General features: G+C 58.3%; 1 protein-coding gene across 1 annotated transcript in view; it reads left to right on the forward strand.

Moving 5' to 3' along the window:
* Positions 1–19,772, forward strand: part of LOC125320826 (retinal guanylyl cyclase 1-like) — a 46,065-nt gene that overhangs the window by 13,933 nt on the left and 12,360 nt on the right. The window contains 12 exon segments of the mRNA XM_048293256.1: positions 621–705; positions 1,389–1,485; positions 2,773–2,871; positions 3,239–3,316; positions 3,592–3,672; positions 5,496–5,672; positions 7,529–7,685; positions 8,343–8,492; positions 11,538–11,686; positions 16,924–17,087; positions 17,702–17,894; positions 18,987–19,161. Of these exon segments, the coding sequence (XP_048149213.1) occupies positions 621–705; positions 1,389–1,485; positions 2,773–2,871; positions 3,239–3,316; positions 3,592–3,672; positions 5,496–5,672; positions 7,529–7,685; positions 8,343–8,492; positions 11,538–11,686; positions 16,924–17,087; positions 17,702–17,894; positions 18,987–19,161 (1,605 nt within the window).

Consider the following 19,772-nt stretch of genomic DNA (forward strand, 5'->3'; position numbering starts at 1 on the left):
CAGGGTGTGTCCATCCCTCCCTCCATCCTTCCCTCCATCCCTTCCTTCATCGCCCCCACAGATCCTCCATCCATCCACGGCCACCATGTCCATCTGTCCATCCATCCTTCCATCCATCCATGTCCACCATGTCCATCCATCCATCCATGTCCATCTGTCCATCCATCCATCCATCCACCCATCCATGTGCCATCATGTCCGTCTGTCCATCCATCCATCTATCCATCCACGGCCACCATGTCCATCCATCCATCCATGTCCATCTGTCCATCTGTCCATCCATCCTTCCATCCATCCATGTCCACCATGTCCATCCATCCATCCATGTCCATCTGTCCATCTGTCCATCCATCCTTCCATCCATCCATGTCCACCATGTCCATCCATCCATCCATGTCCATCTGTCCATCCATCCTCTCCCCTCTCCATCCATGTCCACCCACAGGTGACCTCCAGTGCCACAACCACTGGGTGACTTTGATTCCCCAGGTGACCACATCCCCCTGGTCACCTCTGGTCACTCCTGGTCACTCTGGGTCACTCCTGGTCACTCCTGGTCACCCTGGGCCACTCCCGCTCACTCTGGGTCACTCCTGGTCACTCCCGTGGTCTCTCCGCAGGGTTGGACGCCAAATTCGTCTTCTTCTTGTTCCTCCTCATCGCCGCCATCATCGCGGCCGGCGCCGCCCTCGCCTGCCACATCAGGTGGGTGGCCCTGGTGGCCCTGGTGGCCCCTTGGCAGCTCTGTGTCCCTGCCCAGGGTGGCCCTGGTGGCCCTGGTGGCCCCTCAGCAGCTCCGTGTCCCTGCCCAGGGTGGCCCTGGTGGCCCTGGTGGCCCCTCAGCAGCTCCGTGTCCCTGCCCAGGGTGGCCCCGGTGGTTCTGGTGGCCCCTCAGCAGCTCCATGTCCCTGCCCAGAGTGGCCATGGTGGCCCCTTGGCAGCTCTGTGTCCCTGCCCAGGGTGGCCCAGGTGGCCCCTCAGCAGCTCCGTGTCCCTGCCCAAGGTGGCCCTGGTGGCCCAGGTGTCCCCTCAGCAGCTCCGTGTCCCTGCCCAAGGTGGCCCTGGTGGCCCTGGTGGCCCCTCAGCAGCTCCATGTCCCTGCCCAAGGTGGCCCTGCTGGCTCTGGTGGTCCCTCAGCAGCTCTGTGTCCCTGGTGGCCCTGGTGGCCCTGGTGGCCCCTCAGCAGCTCCATGTCCCTGCCCTGGTGGCCCTGGTGGCTTTGGTCTCCCCTCAGCATCTCGGGGGGGCTCCAATGATCCCGGTGGCCCCTCAGCAGCTCCGTGTCCCCACTCTGGGGTGGCCCTGGTGGCCCCGGTGGCCCCGGTGGCCGCTCGGTGTCCCCACTCTGGGGTGTCCCCGGTGTCCCCACTGTCCCCACTGTCCCCCAGGCGCTACATCCAGCAGGCGCAGCTCGTCAACGGCCCCAACAAAATCATCCTGACCATGGAGGACCTGACCTTCACCTACACCCACAGCAGCAAACAGGTGACACCGGGGACACCGGGGACAGCGGGGGGACAATGGAGGGACACCGGGGACACCGGGGACACCCCAGAGTGGGTGGGACAGCGGGGGGACAATGGGGGGACAGCGGGGGGATGATGGGGAGGAAAACAGGGGGACATCGTGGGGGACGTTGAGGAGGCCACGTCGGCTCAGGGTGAAGTGTCCCCATGGCCTGAGGTGTCCCCAGGGCCGGAGAGAACCTGGTGTGACCCCATGGGTGATGTGTCCCCGTGGCCTGAGGTGTCCCCATGGCCTGAGGTGTCCCCATGGCTGGACGTGTCCCCAGGGCCAGGAGAAGGTCCATGGGCTGGTGTGTCCCCAATGGGTGACACGTCCCCATGACCGGTGGGACCCCATGGGTGACGTTCCCAATGCGTGACGTGTCCCCAGTGGGTTGTTGGGTCCCCATGACTGGTGGGACCCTGTGGGTGACGTGTCCCCGGTGGGTGACGTGTCCCCATGGCCTGAGGTGTCCCCATGGCCTGAGGTGTCCCCAGGGCCTGAGGTGTCCCCAGGGGTGACGTGTCTCCAGGGCCAGGGACAACCTGGTGGGACCCTGTGGGTGACGTGTCCCCATGACTGGTGGCTCTCCATGGCTGGTGTGTCCCTGTGGTGACGTCCCCATGGGTGACGTGTCCCCACGGGTGATGTGTCCCCATGGGTGACGTGTCCCCATGGGTGACGTGTCCCCACAGGTGATGTGTCCCCATGGTGGGACCCCGTGGATGATGGGTCCCCATAAGTGACATGTCCCCGTGGGTGACATCCCTGGTGTCCTCATGGCTGCTGTGACCCCATGGTGACATCTCCCAGTGGGTGACGTGTTCCCCTGGGTGACCCCATGGTGACATCTCCCACTGGGTGTCATCGTGGTGTCCCCATGCCTGCTGTGACCCCATGGTGACATCTCCCACTGGGTGACGTGTCCCCGTGGGTGACACCTCCGTGTCCCCATCCCTGATATGATCCCTTGGTGACATCTCCCAATGGGTGACGTGTCCCCAAGGGTGACACCTCCATGCGCCCATGCCCGCTGTGACCCCATGGTGACATCTCCCCCTGGGTGACATCGTGGTGTCCCCACGCCCGCTGTGACCCCATGGTGACATCTCCCAATGGGTGACATCATGGTGTCCCCACGCCCGCTGTGACCCCATGGTGACATCTCCCAATGGGTGACATCATGGTGTCCCCACGCCCGCTGTGACCCCGCGGTGCCCTGTCCCGGTGGGTGACCCCGCGGTGCCCCCTGCCCCTCCCCCGCAGGTGGGCAGCAGCCAGACCAGCCTGGCCGGTCACAGCGTGGCCGACACCAAGAGCCTCCACAGCGCCACCCCCGGCCCGGACAACGCCAACGCAGCCGAGGTGAGACCCCCCCCGTCCCCTCCCCCACCTCCTCAGGGACCCCCGGTGTCCCCTCCCCTCCATGGCCGGAAGGGGGCGCCCCTCCCCCACGTTGGGGACCCGGCCCCACCCCCACCTCCGGGGCGATGATTGACAGCTGTTTCCCGGCCCCGCCCCCCCGGGCGATGATTGACAGTTGCTTCCTGGCCCCACCCCCCCCTCCGGGGCGATAATTGACAGCTGTTTCCCGGCCCCGCCCCCCTCCGGGGAGATGATTGACAGCTGTTTCCCGGCCCCGCCCCCCTCCGGGGAGATGATTGACAGCTGTGTCCCGGCCTCGCCCCCCCCGGGCGATGATTGACAGTTGCTTCCCGGCCTTTCCCCGCAGGAGAAGCCGAAGGACAGCAGCAACCTCCCGCTCCTGCTGCTCCTGTTCAACCAGCAGGGCATCGTCGCCTCCATGCAGGTGAGGCTGGGAGCCAAAATCCCCCCGATTCACCCCAAAATCTCACCCTCTGCCTCGCCCCTCCCCCCTTCCCTCCCCCCACCCGCCACCCCAAATTTAAAGGAGGAAATTCGGGGGGTGGGGGGGGATCTGAGGTGGCTTTGGGTCTCGGTGGGGTTGGGTGGGGTGGTGGGGTGTCACCGTGGCTGTTGAGTGTCCCCAGGTGTCCCCAAGTGTCCCCAGGGGTGGTTTTGGGGGGGCTGAGGCCTCACCCCCCCCGTGCCCCTCCCCCACAGGGTGACTGGGTGTGGCTGAAGAAGTTCCCGGGGGACCAACACGTAGAGGTGAAACCGGCCACCAAGCTGACCTTCTGCAAGGTGAAGGGGCTGGGGACACCCGGGGGTGAGGGGACATCAGGGGGGTGTGAGGGACAAGGTTGGAGTGTGGGGGAGCGTCATTGGGTCATGGGGACATCGTTGGGTCATGGGGACATCGTTGGGTCATGGGGACATCAGGTGGTCATGGGACATCGTTGGGTCATGGGGACATTGAGGAGCAATGGGGACACTGTTCGGTCATGAGGACATCGTTGGGTCATGGGTACATCATTGGGTCATGGGGACATCGCTGGGTCATGATGGACAATGATGGACCATGGGGAGCGTCATTGGGTCATGGGGACATTGTTGGGTCATGAGGACATTGTTGGGTCATGGGGACATTGGGGGCAATGGGGACACTGTTCGGTCATGAGGACATTGTTGGGTCATGGGGACATCATTGGGTCATGGGGACATCATTGGGTCATGTGGACATCGTTGGGTCATGGGGACATCGTTGGGTCATGGAACATCATTGGGTCATGTGGACATCGTTGGGTCATGGGGACATCGTTGGGTCATGATGGACAATGATGGACCACAGGGAGCGTCATTGGGTCATGGGGACATTGTTGGGTCATGAGGACATTGTTGGGTCATGGGGACATTGGGGGCAATGGGGACATTGTTGGGTCATGGGGACATTGAGGGGTCATGGGACATTGAGGAGCAATGGGGCCATCATTGGGTCATGGGGACATCGTTGGGTCATGGGGACGTCATTGGGTCATGGGGACATCATTGGGTCATGGGGACATCATTGGGTCATGGGGACATCGTTGGGTCATGGGGACGTCATTGGGTCATGGGGACATCGTTGGGTCGTGGGGACATCGTTGGGTCATGGGGACATTGAGGAGCAATGGGGCCATCATTGGGTCATGGGGCCATCATTGGGTCATGGGGACATCAGGTGGTCATGGGACATCGTTGAGTCATGGGGACATTGAGGAGCAATGGGGACACTGTTCGGTCATGAGGACATTGTTGGGTCATGGGTACATCATTGGGTCATGGGGACATCGTTGGGTCATGATGGACAATGATGGACCATGGGGAGCATCATTGGGCCATGGGGACATCGTTGGGTCATGGGGACATCGTTGGGTCATGATGGACAATGATGGAGCACAGGGAGCGTCATTGGGTCATGGGGACATTGTTGGGTCATGAGGACATTGTTGGGTCATGGGGACATTGGGGGCAATGGGGACATTGTTGGGTCATGGGGACGTTGAGGGGTCATGGGACATTAAGGGGCAATGGGGCCATCATTGGGTCATGGGGACATCGTTGGGTCATGGGGACATTGTTGGGTCATGGGGACGTCATTGGGTCATGGGGACATTGAGGGGTCATGGGGACATCATTGGGTCATGGGGCCATCATTGGGTCATGGGGACATCAGGTGGTCATGGGACATCGTTGGGTCATGGGTACATCATTGGGTCATGGGGACATCGCTGGGTCATGATGGACAATGATGGACCATGGGGAGCGTCATTGGGCCATGGGGACATCGTTGGGTCATGGGGACATTGTTGGGTCGTGGGGACGTCATTGGGTCATGGGGACATCGTTGGGTCATGAGGACGTTGAGGGGTCATGCGGACATTGGTGGATCACGGTGGGACAATGTCAAGGCCAGGTCAAGGGCAGGTCATGGGAGGTCAACGCCGAGCCTCGTCCCACACGTCCCTGACATCATCCCACGTGTCCACGCCCTGTCCCACGTGTCCCCACCCCACATGGCCCTGCTCCATCCCACTGTCCCCACCACCTCCCTCGTGTCCCCTCCCCGGCCCCGTGTCCCCGCGCAGCTGCGGGACCTGCGGCATGAGAACGTGAACCTGTTCCTGGGCTTCTTCCACGACTGCGGCATCTTCGCCGTCGTGTCCGAGCACTGCTCGCGCGGGAGCCTCGAGGACCTGCTGCGCAACGAGGACATGAAGCTCGACTGGATGTTCAAGTCCTCCCTCCTCATCGACCTCATCAAGGTGGCCACGGGGTGGCCTTGGCGGGCTGGTGGCCATGGGGGTGCTGGTGGCAAAGGAGGTGGCCATGGGGTGGTCATGGTGGTAGCCATGGAGGTGGGCTTGCTGGTTGGTAGCCATGGCAGCCAAGGCAGTGGTTGGTAGCCGTGACTGGTGGCCGTGGTGGTGGTGGCCATGGCTGTGAGCAGTGGCCATGGTGTTGTTGGCCATGGTTGGTGGCCACAGTGGTGGTTGTTGGCCATGGCATTTTTTGTTGGCCATGGCGTTGCTGACCATGGCATTGGTTGGTGGCCATGGCGGCCATGACACCCTGATGTCCCCACAGGGCGTGTGGTACCTGCACCGCTGCAACGTTGTCCATGGAGGCCTCAAGTCCCAGAACCGTGCCTTGGGTGGTGACCAGGGTGTTGTTGACCCTCACATTGGTTGTTGACCGTGGCATTGTTGACCACGGCATTGATTGTTGGCCATGGTGTTGTTGACCATGGTGTTGATTGGTGATCATGGAGGTGTTGACAATAGCGTTGTTGACCACGGCATTGGTTGCTGACCGTGACCTTGGTCATGGCATTGACTGATGACCATGCCACTGTTGACCATGGCATTGATTGGTGACCACGACCTTGATTGATGTCCATGGCATTGTTGACCATGGCATTGATTGGTCACCATGACCTTGATTGGTGACCATGGCATTGATTGATCACCATGACCTTGATTGGTGACCATGACCTTGATTGGTCACCATGACCTTGATTGGTGACCATGGCATTGATTGGTCACCATGACCTTGATTGGTCACCATGACCTTGATTGGTGTCCATGGCATTGTTGACCATGCCGTCGATTGTTGACCGTGGCGATGGTTGCTGACCAAGATGCTGATTGGTGACCATGCCATTGATTGCTGACCATGGCGATGGTTGACCATGGGGATGACCACACCGGCGGCCATGACCCCGCACTGTCCCCGCAGGGCATGCGGTACCTGCACCACCACGACATTGTCCACGGGCGCCTCAAGTCCCAGAACTCTGTGTTGGGTGGTGACCAGGCCACTGTTGGCCATGACATTGATTGGTGACCATGGCATTGTTGACCATGGTGTTGGATGTTGACCTTGGTGTTGATTATTGACTGTGATGTTGGTCGTGGCATTGTTGACCGTGGCATTGTGGATGATGGCATTGACTCTTGATCATGGTGATGTTGACCATGACGTTGTTGACCATGATGTTGATTGTTGACCATGACGTTGTTGACCATGGCGTTGTTGACCATGACATTGTTGACCATGGCATTGTTGACCATGGCATTGTTGACCATGATGTTGATTGTTGAAAGTGGCGTTGTTGACCATGATGTTGATTGTTGACCATGACATTGTTGACCATGGCATTGTTGACCACAGTGTTGTTGACCATGATGTTGATTGCTGACCATGGCATTTTTGACCATTACATTGTTGACCATGGCATTGATCATGGCATTGTTGACCCTGATGTTGATTGTTGATGATGGCATTGTTGACCATCGCATTGTTGACCATGGCATTGTTGACCATGATGTTGTTTGTTGACCATGGCATTGCTGACCATGATATTGTTGACCATGACATTGTTGACCATGGCATTGTTGACCACAGTGTTGTTTGTTGACCACAGCGTTGTTGACTGTATCATTGATCGTTGACCACAGAGGTGTTGGTCACGCCATTGGTGACCATAAGATGGGTTGGTGACCCTGGTGGCCATGGCAGCCATGACACCCTAATGCTGATCAGTGCCATGACCACCACGATGCTGATTGGTGACCACGGCAGCCACGCCGGTGGCCGTAACACCTCCACATCCCCACAGGGCGTGCGGTACCTGCACCACCGCAGCGTCGTCCACGGGCGGCTCAAGTCGCGGAACTGCGTGGTGGACGGGCGCTTCGTGCTCAAGGTCACCGACTACGGCTACAACCAACTGCTCGAGGCCCAGCGCATCCCCGCCCCGCCCCCGCCCCCGCAAGGTGAGGGTGGGGTCAGGGGCGTGGCCTCGTGGGCGTGGCCTCGTGGGCGTGGCTTCATGAGACTCAATGGGGGCTCCAGCAGGGGGCGTGGCTTTGGGGTGGGCGTGGGTCTGGGTGTGGCCAATGGGGCGGGGCTAAATGGAGGGGGCGGGGCTTCTGTGGGAAGGGGTGGGGCCTTGGGGATGGGTGTGGCCTGTGGAAAGGGGCGTGGCCTTTGGGTTGGGAGGGGTCTGTGAAGATGTGGGTGTGGCCTTTGGATTTAGGGCGTGGCCGGTGGGATTATGGCTCGGGAAGGGGTGTGGCCGCAGCCAACATCAGCCAATCAGGGCGGGGTCTGACTGGAGTGGGCGTGTCCTCTGCTGTGGGTGTGGCCTTTCCATTCGGGGGCGTGGCCAGACCATTCAGTGATGTCACACCCCAGGGGTGGTTGCCATGGGGAAGAGGGCGTGGCTCCTCTGGAAGGGGGCGTGGCCTGGTTGTCCGTGGGTGTGGCCTCCATTTGGGCGTGCCCCGCCCATCCTGGGGGCGTGGCCACACCCTCAAGCAGCCTCCCATTGGGTGCTGGGCTGGGGTGGGTGTGGTCTATCATGGTGGGCGTGTCCTGAGGGACACTGGGCGTGTCCGGGTGGGCGTGTCCGATGCTGGCCCCGCCCCCAGAGCGGCTGTGGATGGCGCCGGAGCTGCTGCGGGACGAGGCCCTGGAGCAGCGCGGCTCCTTCCGGGGGGACATCTACGCCATCGGGATCATCATGCAGGAGGTGATCTGCAGGAGCCCCCCCTACTGCATGCTGGGGCTGCCCCCCGAAGGTGCGCAGCCCAAAACCCACCCCAAAAAACCCCAAACCGGCCCCAAAACTGAGTTCTGCACCCCCAAAAACCCCCGGAACCCTCCAAACTGACCCCAAAACTGACCCCTCCAAACCAACCCCAAAACCCACCCCAAAAAACCCCAAACTGACCTCAAAACTGAGTCCCACACCCCCAAAAGCCCCCTAAACCACCCCCACAACTGACCCCAAAAGTGACCTCTCCAAATCAACCCCAAACCGACCCCAAACCGACCCCAAACCTGACCCCAAAACTGACCCCTCCAAACCAACCCCAAAACCCACCCCAAAACCCACCCCAAAACTGACCCCTCCAACCCCAAAACTGACCCCAAAACCGACCCCAAAACTGACCCCAAAACTGACCCCAAAACTGACCCCTCCAAACCAACCCCAAAACCCACCCCAAAACCGACCCCAAAACTGACCCCTCCAACCCCAAAACCGACCCCAAAACTGACCCCAAAACTGACCCCTCCAAACCGACCCCAAAACCCACCCCAAAACTGACCCCTCCAACCCCAAAACCGACCCCAAAACTGACCCCAAAACTGACCCCTCCAAACCGACCCCAAAACCGACCCCAAAACTGACCCCAAACTGACCCCAAAACTGACCCCTCCAAACCAACCCCAAAACCCACCCCAAAACTGACCCCAAAACTGACCCCTCCAAAGCAACTCCAAAACTGACCCCAAAACCAACCCCAAAACTGACCTCAAAACTGCCCCCTCCAAACCGACCCCAAAACCGACCCCAAAACCAACCCCAAACTGACCCCAAAACTGACCCCTCCAACCCCAAAACTGACCCCAAAACTGACCCCTCCAAACCAACCCCAAAACTGACCCCAAAACTGACCCCAAAACCGACCCCAAAACTGACCCCTCCAAACCCACCCCAAAACCCACCCCAAAACTGACCCCAAACTGACCCCTCCAACCCCAAAACCGACCCCAAAACCGACCCCTCCAAACCAACCCCAAAACCGACCCCAAAACCAACCCCAAAACCAACCCCAAAACCAACCCCAAACCAACCCCAAAACTGACCCCAAAACTGACCCCTCCAAACCAACCCCAAAACTGACCCCTCCAAACCCACCCCAAAACCCACCCCAAAACTGACCCCTCCAACCCCAAAACCGACCCCAAAACCGACCCCTCCAAACCAACCCCAAAACCGACCCCAAACCAACCCCAAAACTGACCCCAAAACTGACCCCTCCAAACCAACCCCAAAACCCACGCCAAAACTGACCCCTCCAACCCCAAAACTGACCCCAAACCAACCCCAAAACCGACCCCAAAACCGACCCCAAAACTGACCCCTCCAAACCCACCCCAAAACCCACCCCAAAACTGACCCCTCCAACCCCAAAACCGACCCCAAAACCGACCCCTCCAAACCAACCCCAAAACCCACCCCAAAACTGACCCCTCCAACCCCAAAACCGACCCCAAAACCGACCCCTCCAAACCAACCCCAAAACCCACCCCAAAACTGACCCCTCCAACCCCAAAACCGACCCCAAAACCGACCCCTCCAAACCAACCCCAAAACCGACCCCAAAACCAACCCCAAAACCAACCCCAAAACTGACCCCTCCAACCCCAAAACCGACCCCAAAACCGACCCCTCCAAACCAACCCCAAAACCAACCCCAAACCAACCCCAAAACTGACCCCAAAACTGACCCCTCCAAACCAACCCCAAAACCCACGCCAAAACTGACCCCTCCAACCCCAAAACTGACCCCAAACCAACCCCAAAACCGACCCCAAAACTGACCCCAAAACTGACCCCTCCAAACCCACCCCAAAACCCACCCCAAAACTGACCCCTCCAACCCCAAAACCGACCCCAAAACCGACCCCTCCAAACCAACCCCAAAACCAACCCCAAACCAACCCCAAAACCAACCCCAAAACTGACCCCTCCAAACCAACCCCAAAACCGACCCCAAAACCGACCCCAAAACTGACCCCTCCAACCCCAAACCAACCCCAAAACCCACCCCAAAACTGACCCCTCCAACCCCAAAACCGACCCCAAAACCGACCCCTCCAAACCAACCCCAAAACCGACCCCAAAACCAACCCCAAAACCAACCCCAAAACTGACCCCTCCAACCCCAAAACCGACCCCAAAACCGACCCCTCCAAACCAACCCCAAAACCAACCCCAAACCAACCCCAAAACTGACCCCAAAACTGACCCCTCCAAACCAACCCCAAAACCCACGCCAAAACTGACCCCTCCAACCCCAAAACTGATCCCAAACCAACCCCAAAACCGACCCCAAAACCGACCCCAAAACTGACCCCTCCAAACCCACCCCAAAACCGACCCCAAAACTGACCCCTCCAACCCCAAAACTGACCCCAAACCAACCCCAAAACCGACCCCAAAACTGACCCCAAAACTGACCCCTCCAAACCCACCCCAAAACCCACCCCAAAACTGACCCCTCCAACCCCAAAACCGACCCCAAAACCGACCCCTCCAAACCAACCCCAAAACCAACCCCAAACCAACCCCAAAACCGACCCCAAAACTGACCCCTCCAAACCAACCCCAAAACCAACCCCAAAACTGACCCCTCCAACCCCAAAACCGACCCCAAAACCGACCCCTCCAAACCAACCCCAAAACCAACCCCAAAACCAACCCCAAAACTGACCCCAAACCAACCCCAAACCAACCCCAAAACTGACCCCAAAACTGACCCCTCCAAACCAACCCCAAAACTGACCCCAAAACTGACCCCTCCAAACCAACCCCAAAACCGACCCCAAAACCAACCCCAAAACCGACCCCAAAACCAACCCTAAACCAACCCCAAAACTGACCCCAAAACTGACCCCTCCAAACCAACCCCAAAACTGACCCCAAAACTGACCCCTCCAAACCAACCCCAAAACCGACCCCAAAACCGACCCCAAAACTGACCCCTCCAACCCCAAACCCGCCCCCAAACCCGCCCCCGATCCCGCCCCCGATCCCGCCGCGGTCCCGTCCCCAGAGATCATCGAGAAGGTGCGGAAGCCGCCCCCCCTGTGCCGCCCCGCGGTCTCGGCCGACCAGGCCCCGCTCGAGTGCATCCACCTGATGAAGGAGTGCTGGAGCGAGCAGCCCGAGAAGAGACCCACCATCGACCAGGTGTTTGACCAGGTGAGACCAGTACGGACCAGTACGGACCAGTACGGGGCCAGTATGGTGTGGTGGGACCAGTATGGGACCAGTATGGGACCAGTATGGGGTGGTGGGACCAGTACAGGATGGTGGGAGCAGGAGCAGCCTGAGAAGAGACCCACCATCGACCAGGTGTTCGACCAGGTGAGACCAGTACGGACCAGTATGGCACAGGTGGGACTGGTATGGGACCGGTATGGGGTGGTGGGAGCAGTATGGGACCAGTACGGGGCCAGTATGGGGTGGTGGGACCAGTATGGGACCAGTACAGGGTGGTCGGAGCAGCCTGAGGAGAGACCCACCATCGACCAGGTGTTCGACCAGGTGAGACCAGTACAGACCAGTACAGACCAGTACAGGGCCAGTATGGGGTGGTGGGACCAGTATGGGACCAGTACAGGGTGGTCGGAGCAGCCTGAGGAGAGACCCACCATCGACCAGGTGTTCGACCAGGTGAGACCAGTACGGACCAGTATGGGGCCAGTATGGGGTGGTGGGACCAGTACAGATCAGTATGGGACCAGTATGGGGTGGTGGGAGCAGTATGGGACCAGTATGGGGTGGTGGGACGAGTGTGGGACCAGTACGGGGTGGTGGGAGCAGGAGCAGCCCGAGAAGAGACCCACCATCGACCAGGTGTTCGACCAGGTGAGACCAGTACGGACCAGTATGGCACCAGTATGGGGCCAGTATGGGATGGTGGGACCAGTATGGGACCAGTATGGGGTGGTGGGAGCAGTGTGGGACCAGTATGGGGTGGTGGGAGCAGGAGCAGCCCAAGAAGAGACCCACCATCGACCAGGTGTTCGACCAGGTGAGACCAGTACAGACCAGTATGGCACTGGTGGGACCAGTATGGGACCAGTATGGGGTGGTGGGACTGGTATGGGACTGGTATGGGGTGGTGGGAGAGGTATGGGACCAGTATGGGACCAGTACGGGGCTGGTGGGATCAGTATGGGACCAGTATGGGACCAGTATGGGGTGGTGGGACCGGTATGGGGTGGTGGGACCAGTATGGGACCAGTATGGGACCAGTGTGGCACCAGTATGGGGTGGTGGGACCAGCATGGGGTGGTGGGACCAGTATGGGACTCGTATGGGGTGGTGGGACCGGTATGGGACCAGTGTGGCACCAGTATGGGGTGGAGGGACCAGTATGGCACCAGTGTGGAGCAATGGGACCAGTACAGGGTGGTGGGACCTGGGTTAGGATTCTCTGGGGTCCCATTGGGTTCTATGGGGTCTCTATGGGATTCTATGGGGTTCCATGGGGTTCTATGACATTCTATGGGGTTCTATGGGGCTCAATGGTGTCTCTATGGGGTCTCTATGGGGTTTCTATGGGATTCTATGGGGTTCCATGGGGTTCTATGACATTCTATGGGGTCTCTATGGGGCTCAGTGGTGTCTCTATGGGGTCTCTATGGGATTCTATGGGGTTCTATGGGGTTCTATGGCATTCTATGGGATTCTATGGGGTTCCATGGGGTTCTATGACATTCTATGGGGTTCTATGGGGCTCAGTGGTGTCTCTATGGGGTCTCTATGGGGTCTCCATGGGGTTCCATGGGGTTCTATGGATCTCTGTGGGGTTCCGTGGGTCTCTATGGGGTCTCTATGGGGTCTCTATGGGGTCTCAATGGGGTTCCATGGGGTCCCTATGGGGTCTCTATGGGGTCTCTATGTGCTTCTATGGGGTCTCTGTGTGGTTCTATGGGGTCTCTATGGGGTCTCTATGGGGTCTCTATGGGGTTCTATGACATTCTATGGGGTCTCTATGGGGCTCAGTGGTGTCTCTATGGGGTCTCTATGGGGTCTCTATGGGATTCTATGACATTCTATGGGGTCTCTATGGGGCTCAGTGGTGTCTCTATGGGGTCTCTATGGGATTCTATGGGGTTCCATGGGGTTCTATGACATTCTATGGGGTTCTATGGGGCTCAATGGTGTCTCTATGGGGTCTCTATGGGATTCTATGGGGTTCCATGGGGTTCTATGACATTCTATGGGGTTCTATGGGGCTCAGTGGTGTCTCTATGGGGTCTCTATGGGGTCTCCATGGGGTTCCATGGGGTTCTATGGATCTCTGTGGGGTTCCGTGGGTCTCTATGGGGTCTCTATGGGGTTCTATGGATCTCTATGGGGTTCTATGGGGTCTCTGTGTGGTTCTATGGGGTCTCTATGGGGTCTCTATGGGATTCTATGGGGTTCCATGGGGTTCTATGACATTCTATGGGGTTCTATGGGGCTCAGTGGTGTCTCTATGGGGTCTCTATGGGGTTCCATGGGGTTCCATGGGGTTCTATGGATCTCTGTGGGGTTCCGTGGGTCTCTATGGGGTCTCTATGGGGTTCTATGGGGTCTCTGTGTGGTTCTATGGGGTCTCTATGGGGTCTCTATGGGATTCTATGGGGTTCCATGGGGTTCTATGACATTCTATGGGGTCTCTATGGGGTCTCCATGGGGTCTCCATGGGGTTCTATGACATTCTATGGGGTCTCTATGGGGCTCAGTGGGGTCTCTATGGGATTCTATGGGGTTCCATGGGGTTCTATGACATTCTATGGGGTTCTATGGGGCTCAGTGGTGTCTCTATGGGGTCTCTATGGGGTCTCCATGGGGTTCCATGGGGTTCTATGGATCTCTGTGGGGTTCCGTGGGTCTCTATGGGGTCTCTATGGGGTCCCTATGGGGTAATTTAAGGTTCTATGGGGTTCCATGGGGTTCCGTGGCTCTCTGTGGGGTTCTATGGGGTCTCTGTGGGGTTCCATGGGCTCTCTTTGGGGTTCTACGGTCCCTAAGGGGTTCTTTAAGGTTCCATGGGATTCCATGGGGTTCCATGGATCTCTGTGGGGTTCTATGGGTCCCTATGAGGTTCTATAAGGTCCTATGGGGTTCCATGGGATTCTTTAAGGTCCTGTGGGGTTCCATGGCGCTCTATGGGGCTCCATGGGTCTCTATGGGGTTCTATGGGTCCCTGTGTGGTTCTATAAGGTCCTATAAGTTCCTATGGGGTTCCATGGGGTTCTATCGATGTCTATGGGGTTCCATGGCTCTCTATGTGGTTCTGTGGGGTCTCTATGGGGTTCCATGGGGTTCTATGGATCTCTGTGGGGTTCTGTAGGTCCCTACGTGGTTCTATAAGGTTCTACAAGGTCCTATGGGGTTTCATGGGGTTCTATGGATCTCTATGGGGTTCTATGGTGCTCTATGGGGTTCTATGGGTCCCTATGTGGTTCTATAAGGTCCTATGGGGTTCCATGGCGCTCTATGGGGTTCCATGGGTCCCTATGAGGTTCTGTAAGGTCTCTATGTGGTTCTATGGGTCCCTGTGTGGTTCTATAAGGTTCTATGGGGTTCCATGGCACTCTATGGGGTTCTGTGGGTCCCTGTGTGGTTCTATAAGTTTCTATGGGTTTCCACGGGGTTTTATGGGTCCCTATGATGTTCTTTAAGGTTCTGTGGGCTTCCATGGGCTTCCATGGGCTTCCATGGGGTTCCATGGGGTTCTGTGGCGCTCCATGTGGTTCCATGGGTCCCTATGAGGTTCTGTAAGGTCTCTATGTGGTTCTATGGGTCCCTGTGTGGTTCTATAAGGTCCCATGGGGTTTCATGGGGTTCTATGGGGTTCTATGAGTCCCTATGACGTTCTATAAGGTCCCATGGGGTTCCATGGGGTTCTATGGATCTCTGTGGGGTTCCATGGCTCTCTATGGGGTTCTATGGGTACGTATGTGGTTCTATGGGGTCTCTATGGGGTTCCATGGGGTTCTATGGATCTCTGTGGGGTTCCATGGGTCCCTATGTGGTTCTCTAAGGTTCTATGGGGTTCTATGGAGTTCTATGGGTCCCTGTGTGGTTCTATGAGATCCTATGGGGTTCCATGGGGTTCTATGGGTCCCTATGAGGTTCTTTAAGGTTCCATGGGGGTTCTATGGCACTCCATGGGGTTCCATGGGTCCCTATGAGCTTCTATAAGGTCCTATGGGGTCCCATGGGGTTCCGTGGGGTTCCATGGGTCCCTATGAAGTTCTTTAAGGTTCTATGGGGTTCCATGGGGTTCCATGGTGCTCTATGGGGTTCCATGGGTCCCTATGAGGTTCTATAAGGTCTCTATGTGGTTCTATGGGTCCCTGTGTGGTTCTATAAGGTCCCATGGGGTTCCACGGGGTTCTATGAGTCCCTATGACGTTCTGTAAGGTCCTATGGGGTTCCATGGGGTTCCATGGCTCTCTCTGGGGTTCTGTAGGTCCCTATGGGGTTCTATGGGGTCTCTGTGGGGTTCTATGGGGATCTATGGGGTCTCTATGGGGTTCTGTAGGTTCCTATGTGGTTCCATGGGGTCTCTATGGGGTTCTATGGGGATCTATGGGGTCTCTGTGGGGTTCTATGGGGATCTATGGGGTCTCTATGGGGTTCTGTAGGTTTCTATGTGGTTCCATGGGGTCTCTATGGGGTTCTATGGGGATCTATGGGGTCTCTATGGGGTCTCTATGGGGTTCCATGGGGTTCTATGGATCTCTGTGGGGTTCCATGGGTCCCTATGAGGTTCTATAAGGTTCTATGGGGTTCTATGGAGTTCTATGGGTCCCTGTGTGGTTCTTTAAGGTCCTATTGGGGTTCCATGGGGTTCTCTGTGGTTCTATGGGTCCCTGTGTGGTTCTATGAGGTCCTATGGGGTTCCATGGGTCTCTATGGGCTTCTATGGGTCCCTATGAAGTTCTTTAAGGTTCTATGGGGTTCTATGGTGCTCTATGGGGTTCCATGGGTCCCTATGTGGTTCTACGGGGTCTCTATGGGGTTCTATGAGGTTCTATGGTTCCCCGTGGGGTTCCATGGCTCTCTATGGGGTTCTATGGGTCCCTGTGTGGTTCTTTAAGTTTCTATGGGGTTCCATGGGGTTCTATGGGTCCCGATGAAGTTCTTTAAGGTTCTATGGGGTTCCATGGCACTCCATGGGGTTCCATGGGCCCTTATGTGGCTCTATAAGGTTCTATGGGGTTCTATGGAGTTCTATGGGTCCCTGTGTGGTTCTATAAGGTCCCATGGGGTTCCATGGGGTTCTATGGGTCCCTATGAGGGTCTTTAAGGTTCTATGGGGTTCCATGGCGCTCCATGGGGTTCCATGGGTCCCTGTGAGCCTCTATAAGGTCCCATGGGGTCCCATGGGGTTCCGTGGTGTTCCGTGGGTCTGACCCACACCTGTGGGGCAGTTCAAGGGCATCAACAAGGGCCGCAAGACCAACATCATCGACTCGATGCTGCGCATGCTGGAGCAGTACAGCAGCAACCTGGAGGACCTGATCCGCGAGAGGACCGAGGAGCTCGAGATCGAGAAGCAGAAGACCGACAAGCTCCTGACCCAGATGCTGCCGCCGTGGGTCGCTGTGGGGCCGGGGGGGCCCGCGGGGATGAAGGGGGGTCAATGGGGGTGGGTGTCACCCCATAGATCCCATAAGGAGCTTTGGGGTGGAGGGGGTGGAGGTTGGGGTCATCCTTGACCCATTGACCCCACCCAGATCTATGGGGCAGGAGGGGGTTGAGGTGGTCACCAGGAGGAGGTTGGGGTCACCTTTGACCCATTGACCTCACCCAGATCTGTGGGGCAGCGGAAGGTCGAGGTGGTCACTGAGGACAGGATGGGGTCAACCTTGACCAACTGACCCCACCCAGAGCTATGGGGCAGCGGAAGGTCAAGGTGGTCACTGAGGACAAGTTAGGGTCAACCTTGACCCATTGACCCCACCCTCCAGATCTATGGGTCACCAGGAGGTCAAGGTGGCCCCTGAAGATGATTGGGGCCAACCTTGACCTGCTGACCCCACCCAAATCAAAGGGACAGCTCGAGGCCAACCTTGACCCATTGACCCCCCCCCATCCCTACGGGTCACCAGAAGGTCCCAATGGCCACATCAGCCTCTCCTTGACCACCGAGACCCTCTGGACCCTCTGGCTGCCCCCTGGGTGACCCCTGGGTGACCCCCTGGGCAGGTCGGTGGCCGAGGCGCTGAAGATGGGGACGCCGGTGGAGCCCGAGTACTTTGAGGAGGTGACGCTGTACTTCAGCGACATCGTGGGCTTCACCACCATCTCGGCCATGAGCGAGCCCATCGAGGTGGTCGATCTCCTCAACGACCTCTACACCCTCTTCGACGCCATCATCGGCTCCCACGACGTCTACAAGGTGACCATGACGGTGGTGGCCGTGGTCAGATGGGTCATGGGGTCACTGGTGTGGGGTGGTCACCTCAGGATGGGGGTTGGGGTCAATGGTGGCATCTACAAGGTGACCATGACGGTGGTGGCCGTGGTCAGATGGGTCATGGGGTCACTGGTGTGGGGTGGTCACCTCAGGATGGGGGGTTGGGGTCAATGGTGGTGGCTACAAGGTGACCATGACGGTGGTGGCCGTGGTCAGATGGGTCATGGGGTCACTGGTGTGGGGTGGTCACCTCAGGATGGGGGGTTGGGGTCAATGGTGGTGGCTACAAGGTGACCATGGCAATGGTGGCCATGGACAGTCATGTCATGGGGTCACTGGTGTGGGATGGTCACCTCAGGATGGGGGTTGGGGTGATTGATGGCATCTACAAGGTGACCACGGCACTGGTGGCTGTGGTCAGCCAGGTCACAGGGCCACGGGTGGGGTGTGGAAGGGGTTTTGGGGTCTGTGTTGTCGTCTGCAAAATGGTGGCCGTGGTCAAGGTGACACCATGGGCATGGTCAAGGTGACTCCATGGTGGTCCAAGCCATGGTCCCACCAGGGCTTTGGCCACCAAGAGGAGCTATGGCCACCAAATGAAGGCTCTTGGTGGTCCTTGTGGTCCTTGGCAGCATCTTCAAGGTGATGACCATGGTCAAGGTGACCCCATGGAGGTCCAAGCCATGGTCCCACCTGGGCTTTGGCCACTGGTGGTGGACATGACCACCAAATGAAGATGTTTTGGGGTCCCCACAGTCCTTGGTGGCACCGACAAGGTGATGGACAAGGTGACCCCATGGCCACAGTCAAGGTGGCCTCATGATGGACCAATCCATGGGTCCACCTGGACTTTGGGCACCAAATGAAGATTCTTGGTGGTCCCCACGGTCTTTGATGGCCCATCCAATGCGATGGCCAAGCTGACCCCAGGGTGGTCCAAGCCGTGGTCTCAGCTTTGGCCACCGAGAAGGGACAAGGCCACCACATGAAGGTCACCTGAGGTCCCAGGTGTTGTGGGCGTGTCCCGGTGGGCGTGGCCATCCCGACCCTCCCCCTCGCCCCTCCCCCGGCCAGGTGGAGACCATCGGTGACGCCTATATGGTGGCGTCGGGGCTGCCGAAGCGCAACGGGAACCGGCACGCCGGCGAGATCGCCAACATGTCCCTGGACATCCTCAGCTCCGTCGGCACCTTCAAGATGCGCCACATGCCCGAGGTGCCCGTGCGCATCCGGATCGGGCTGCACTCGGGTACGGCCCCGGACATGCCCCGGACATGCCCCGGACACGTCCCCAAATTGTCCCCACGCATTGGTCAAACGTTGGGCGACGTCGCGCTGGTCAATGGACAATGGGTCGTGGTGGGTGGTGGCACCCAGTGGTTGTGAGCTGTTGGCCACGCCCATTGGTCACACCTATTGGTCACACCTACTGGTCACACCCATTGGTCATGTCCATTGGTCACAGCCATTGGCCAAACCTGTTGGTTGCACCCATTGGTCACACCGATTGGTCGCACCTGTTGGTCACACCCATTGGCCATGCCTATTGGTCACACCCATTGGTCACGTCCATTGGCCACGCCCATTTGTTACACCTGTTGGCCAAACCTGTTGGTCGCACCCATTGGTCACACCCATTGGTCAAACCTGTTGGTTGCGCCCATTGGCCATGCCCATTGGCCATGTTCATTGGCTACATCCATCGGTCACACCCACTAGCCACACCCATTGGTCACGTCCATTGGCCACGCCCATTGGTCACACCCATTGGCCACACCATTGGTCACACCCATTGGTCACACCATTGGTCACACCCACTGGCCACACCCATTGGTCACGTCCATTGGCCACACCCATTGG

This window comes from Corvus hawaiiensis (genome assembly GCF_020740725.1).
Source record: "Corvus hawaiiensis isolate bCorHaw1 chromosome 38 unlocalized genomic scaffold, bCorHaw1.pri.cur SUPER_38d, whole genome shotgun sequence".
In the NCBI taxonomy this organism is placed as follows: Eukaryota; Metazoa; Chordata; class Aves; order Passeriformes; family Corvidae; genus Corvus; species Corvus hawaiiensis.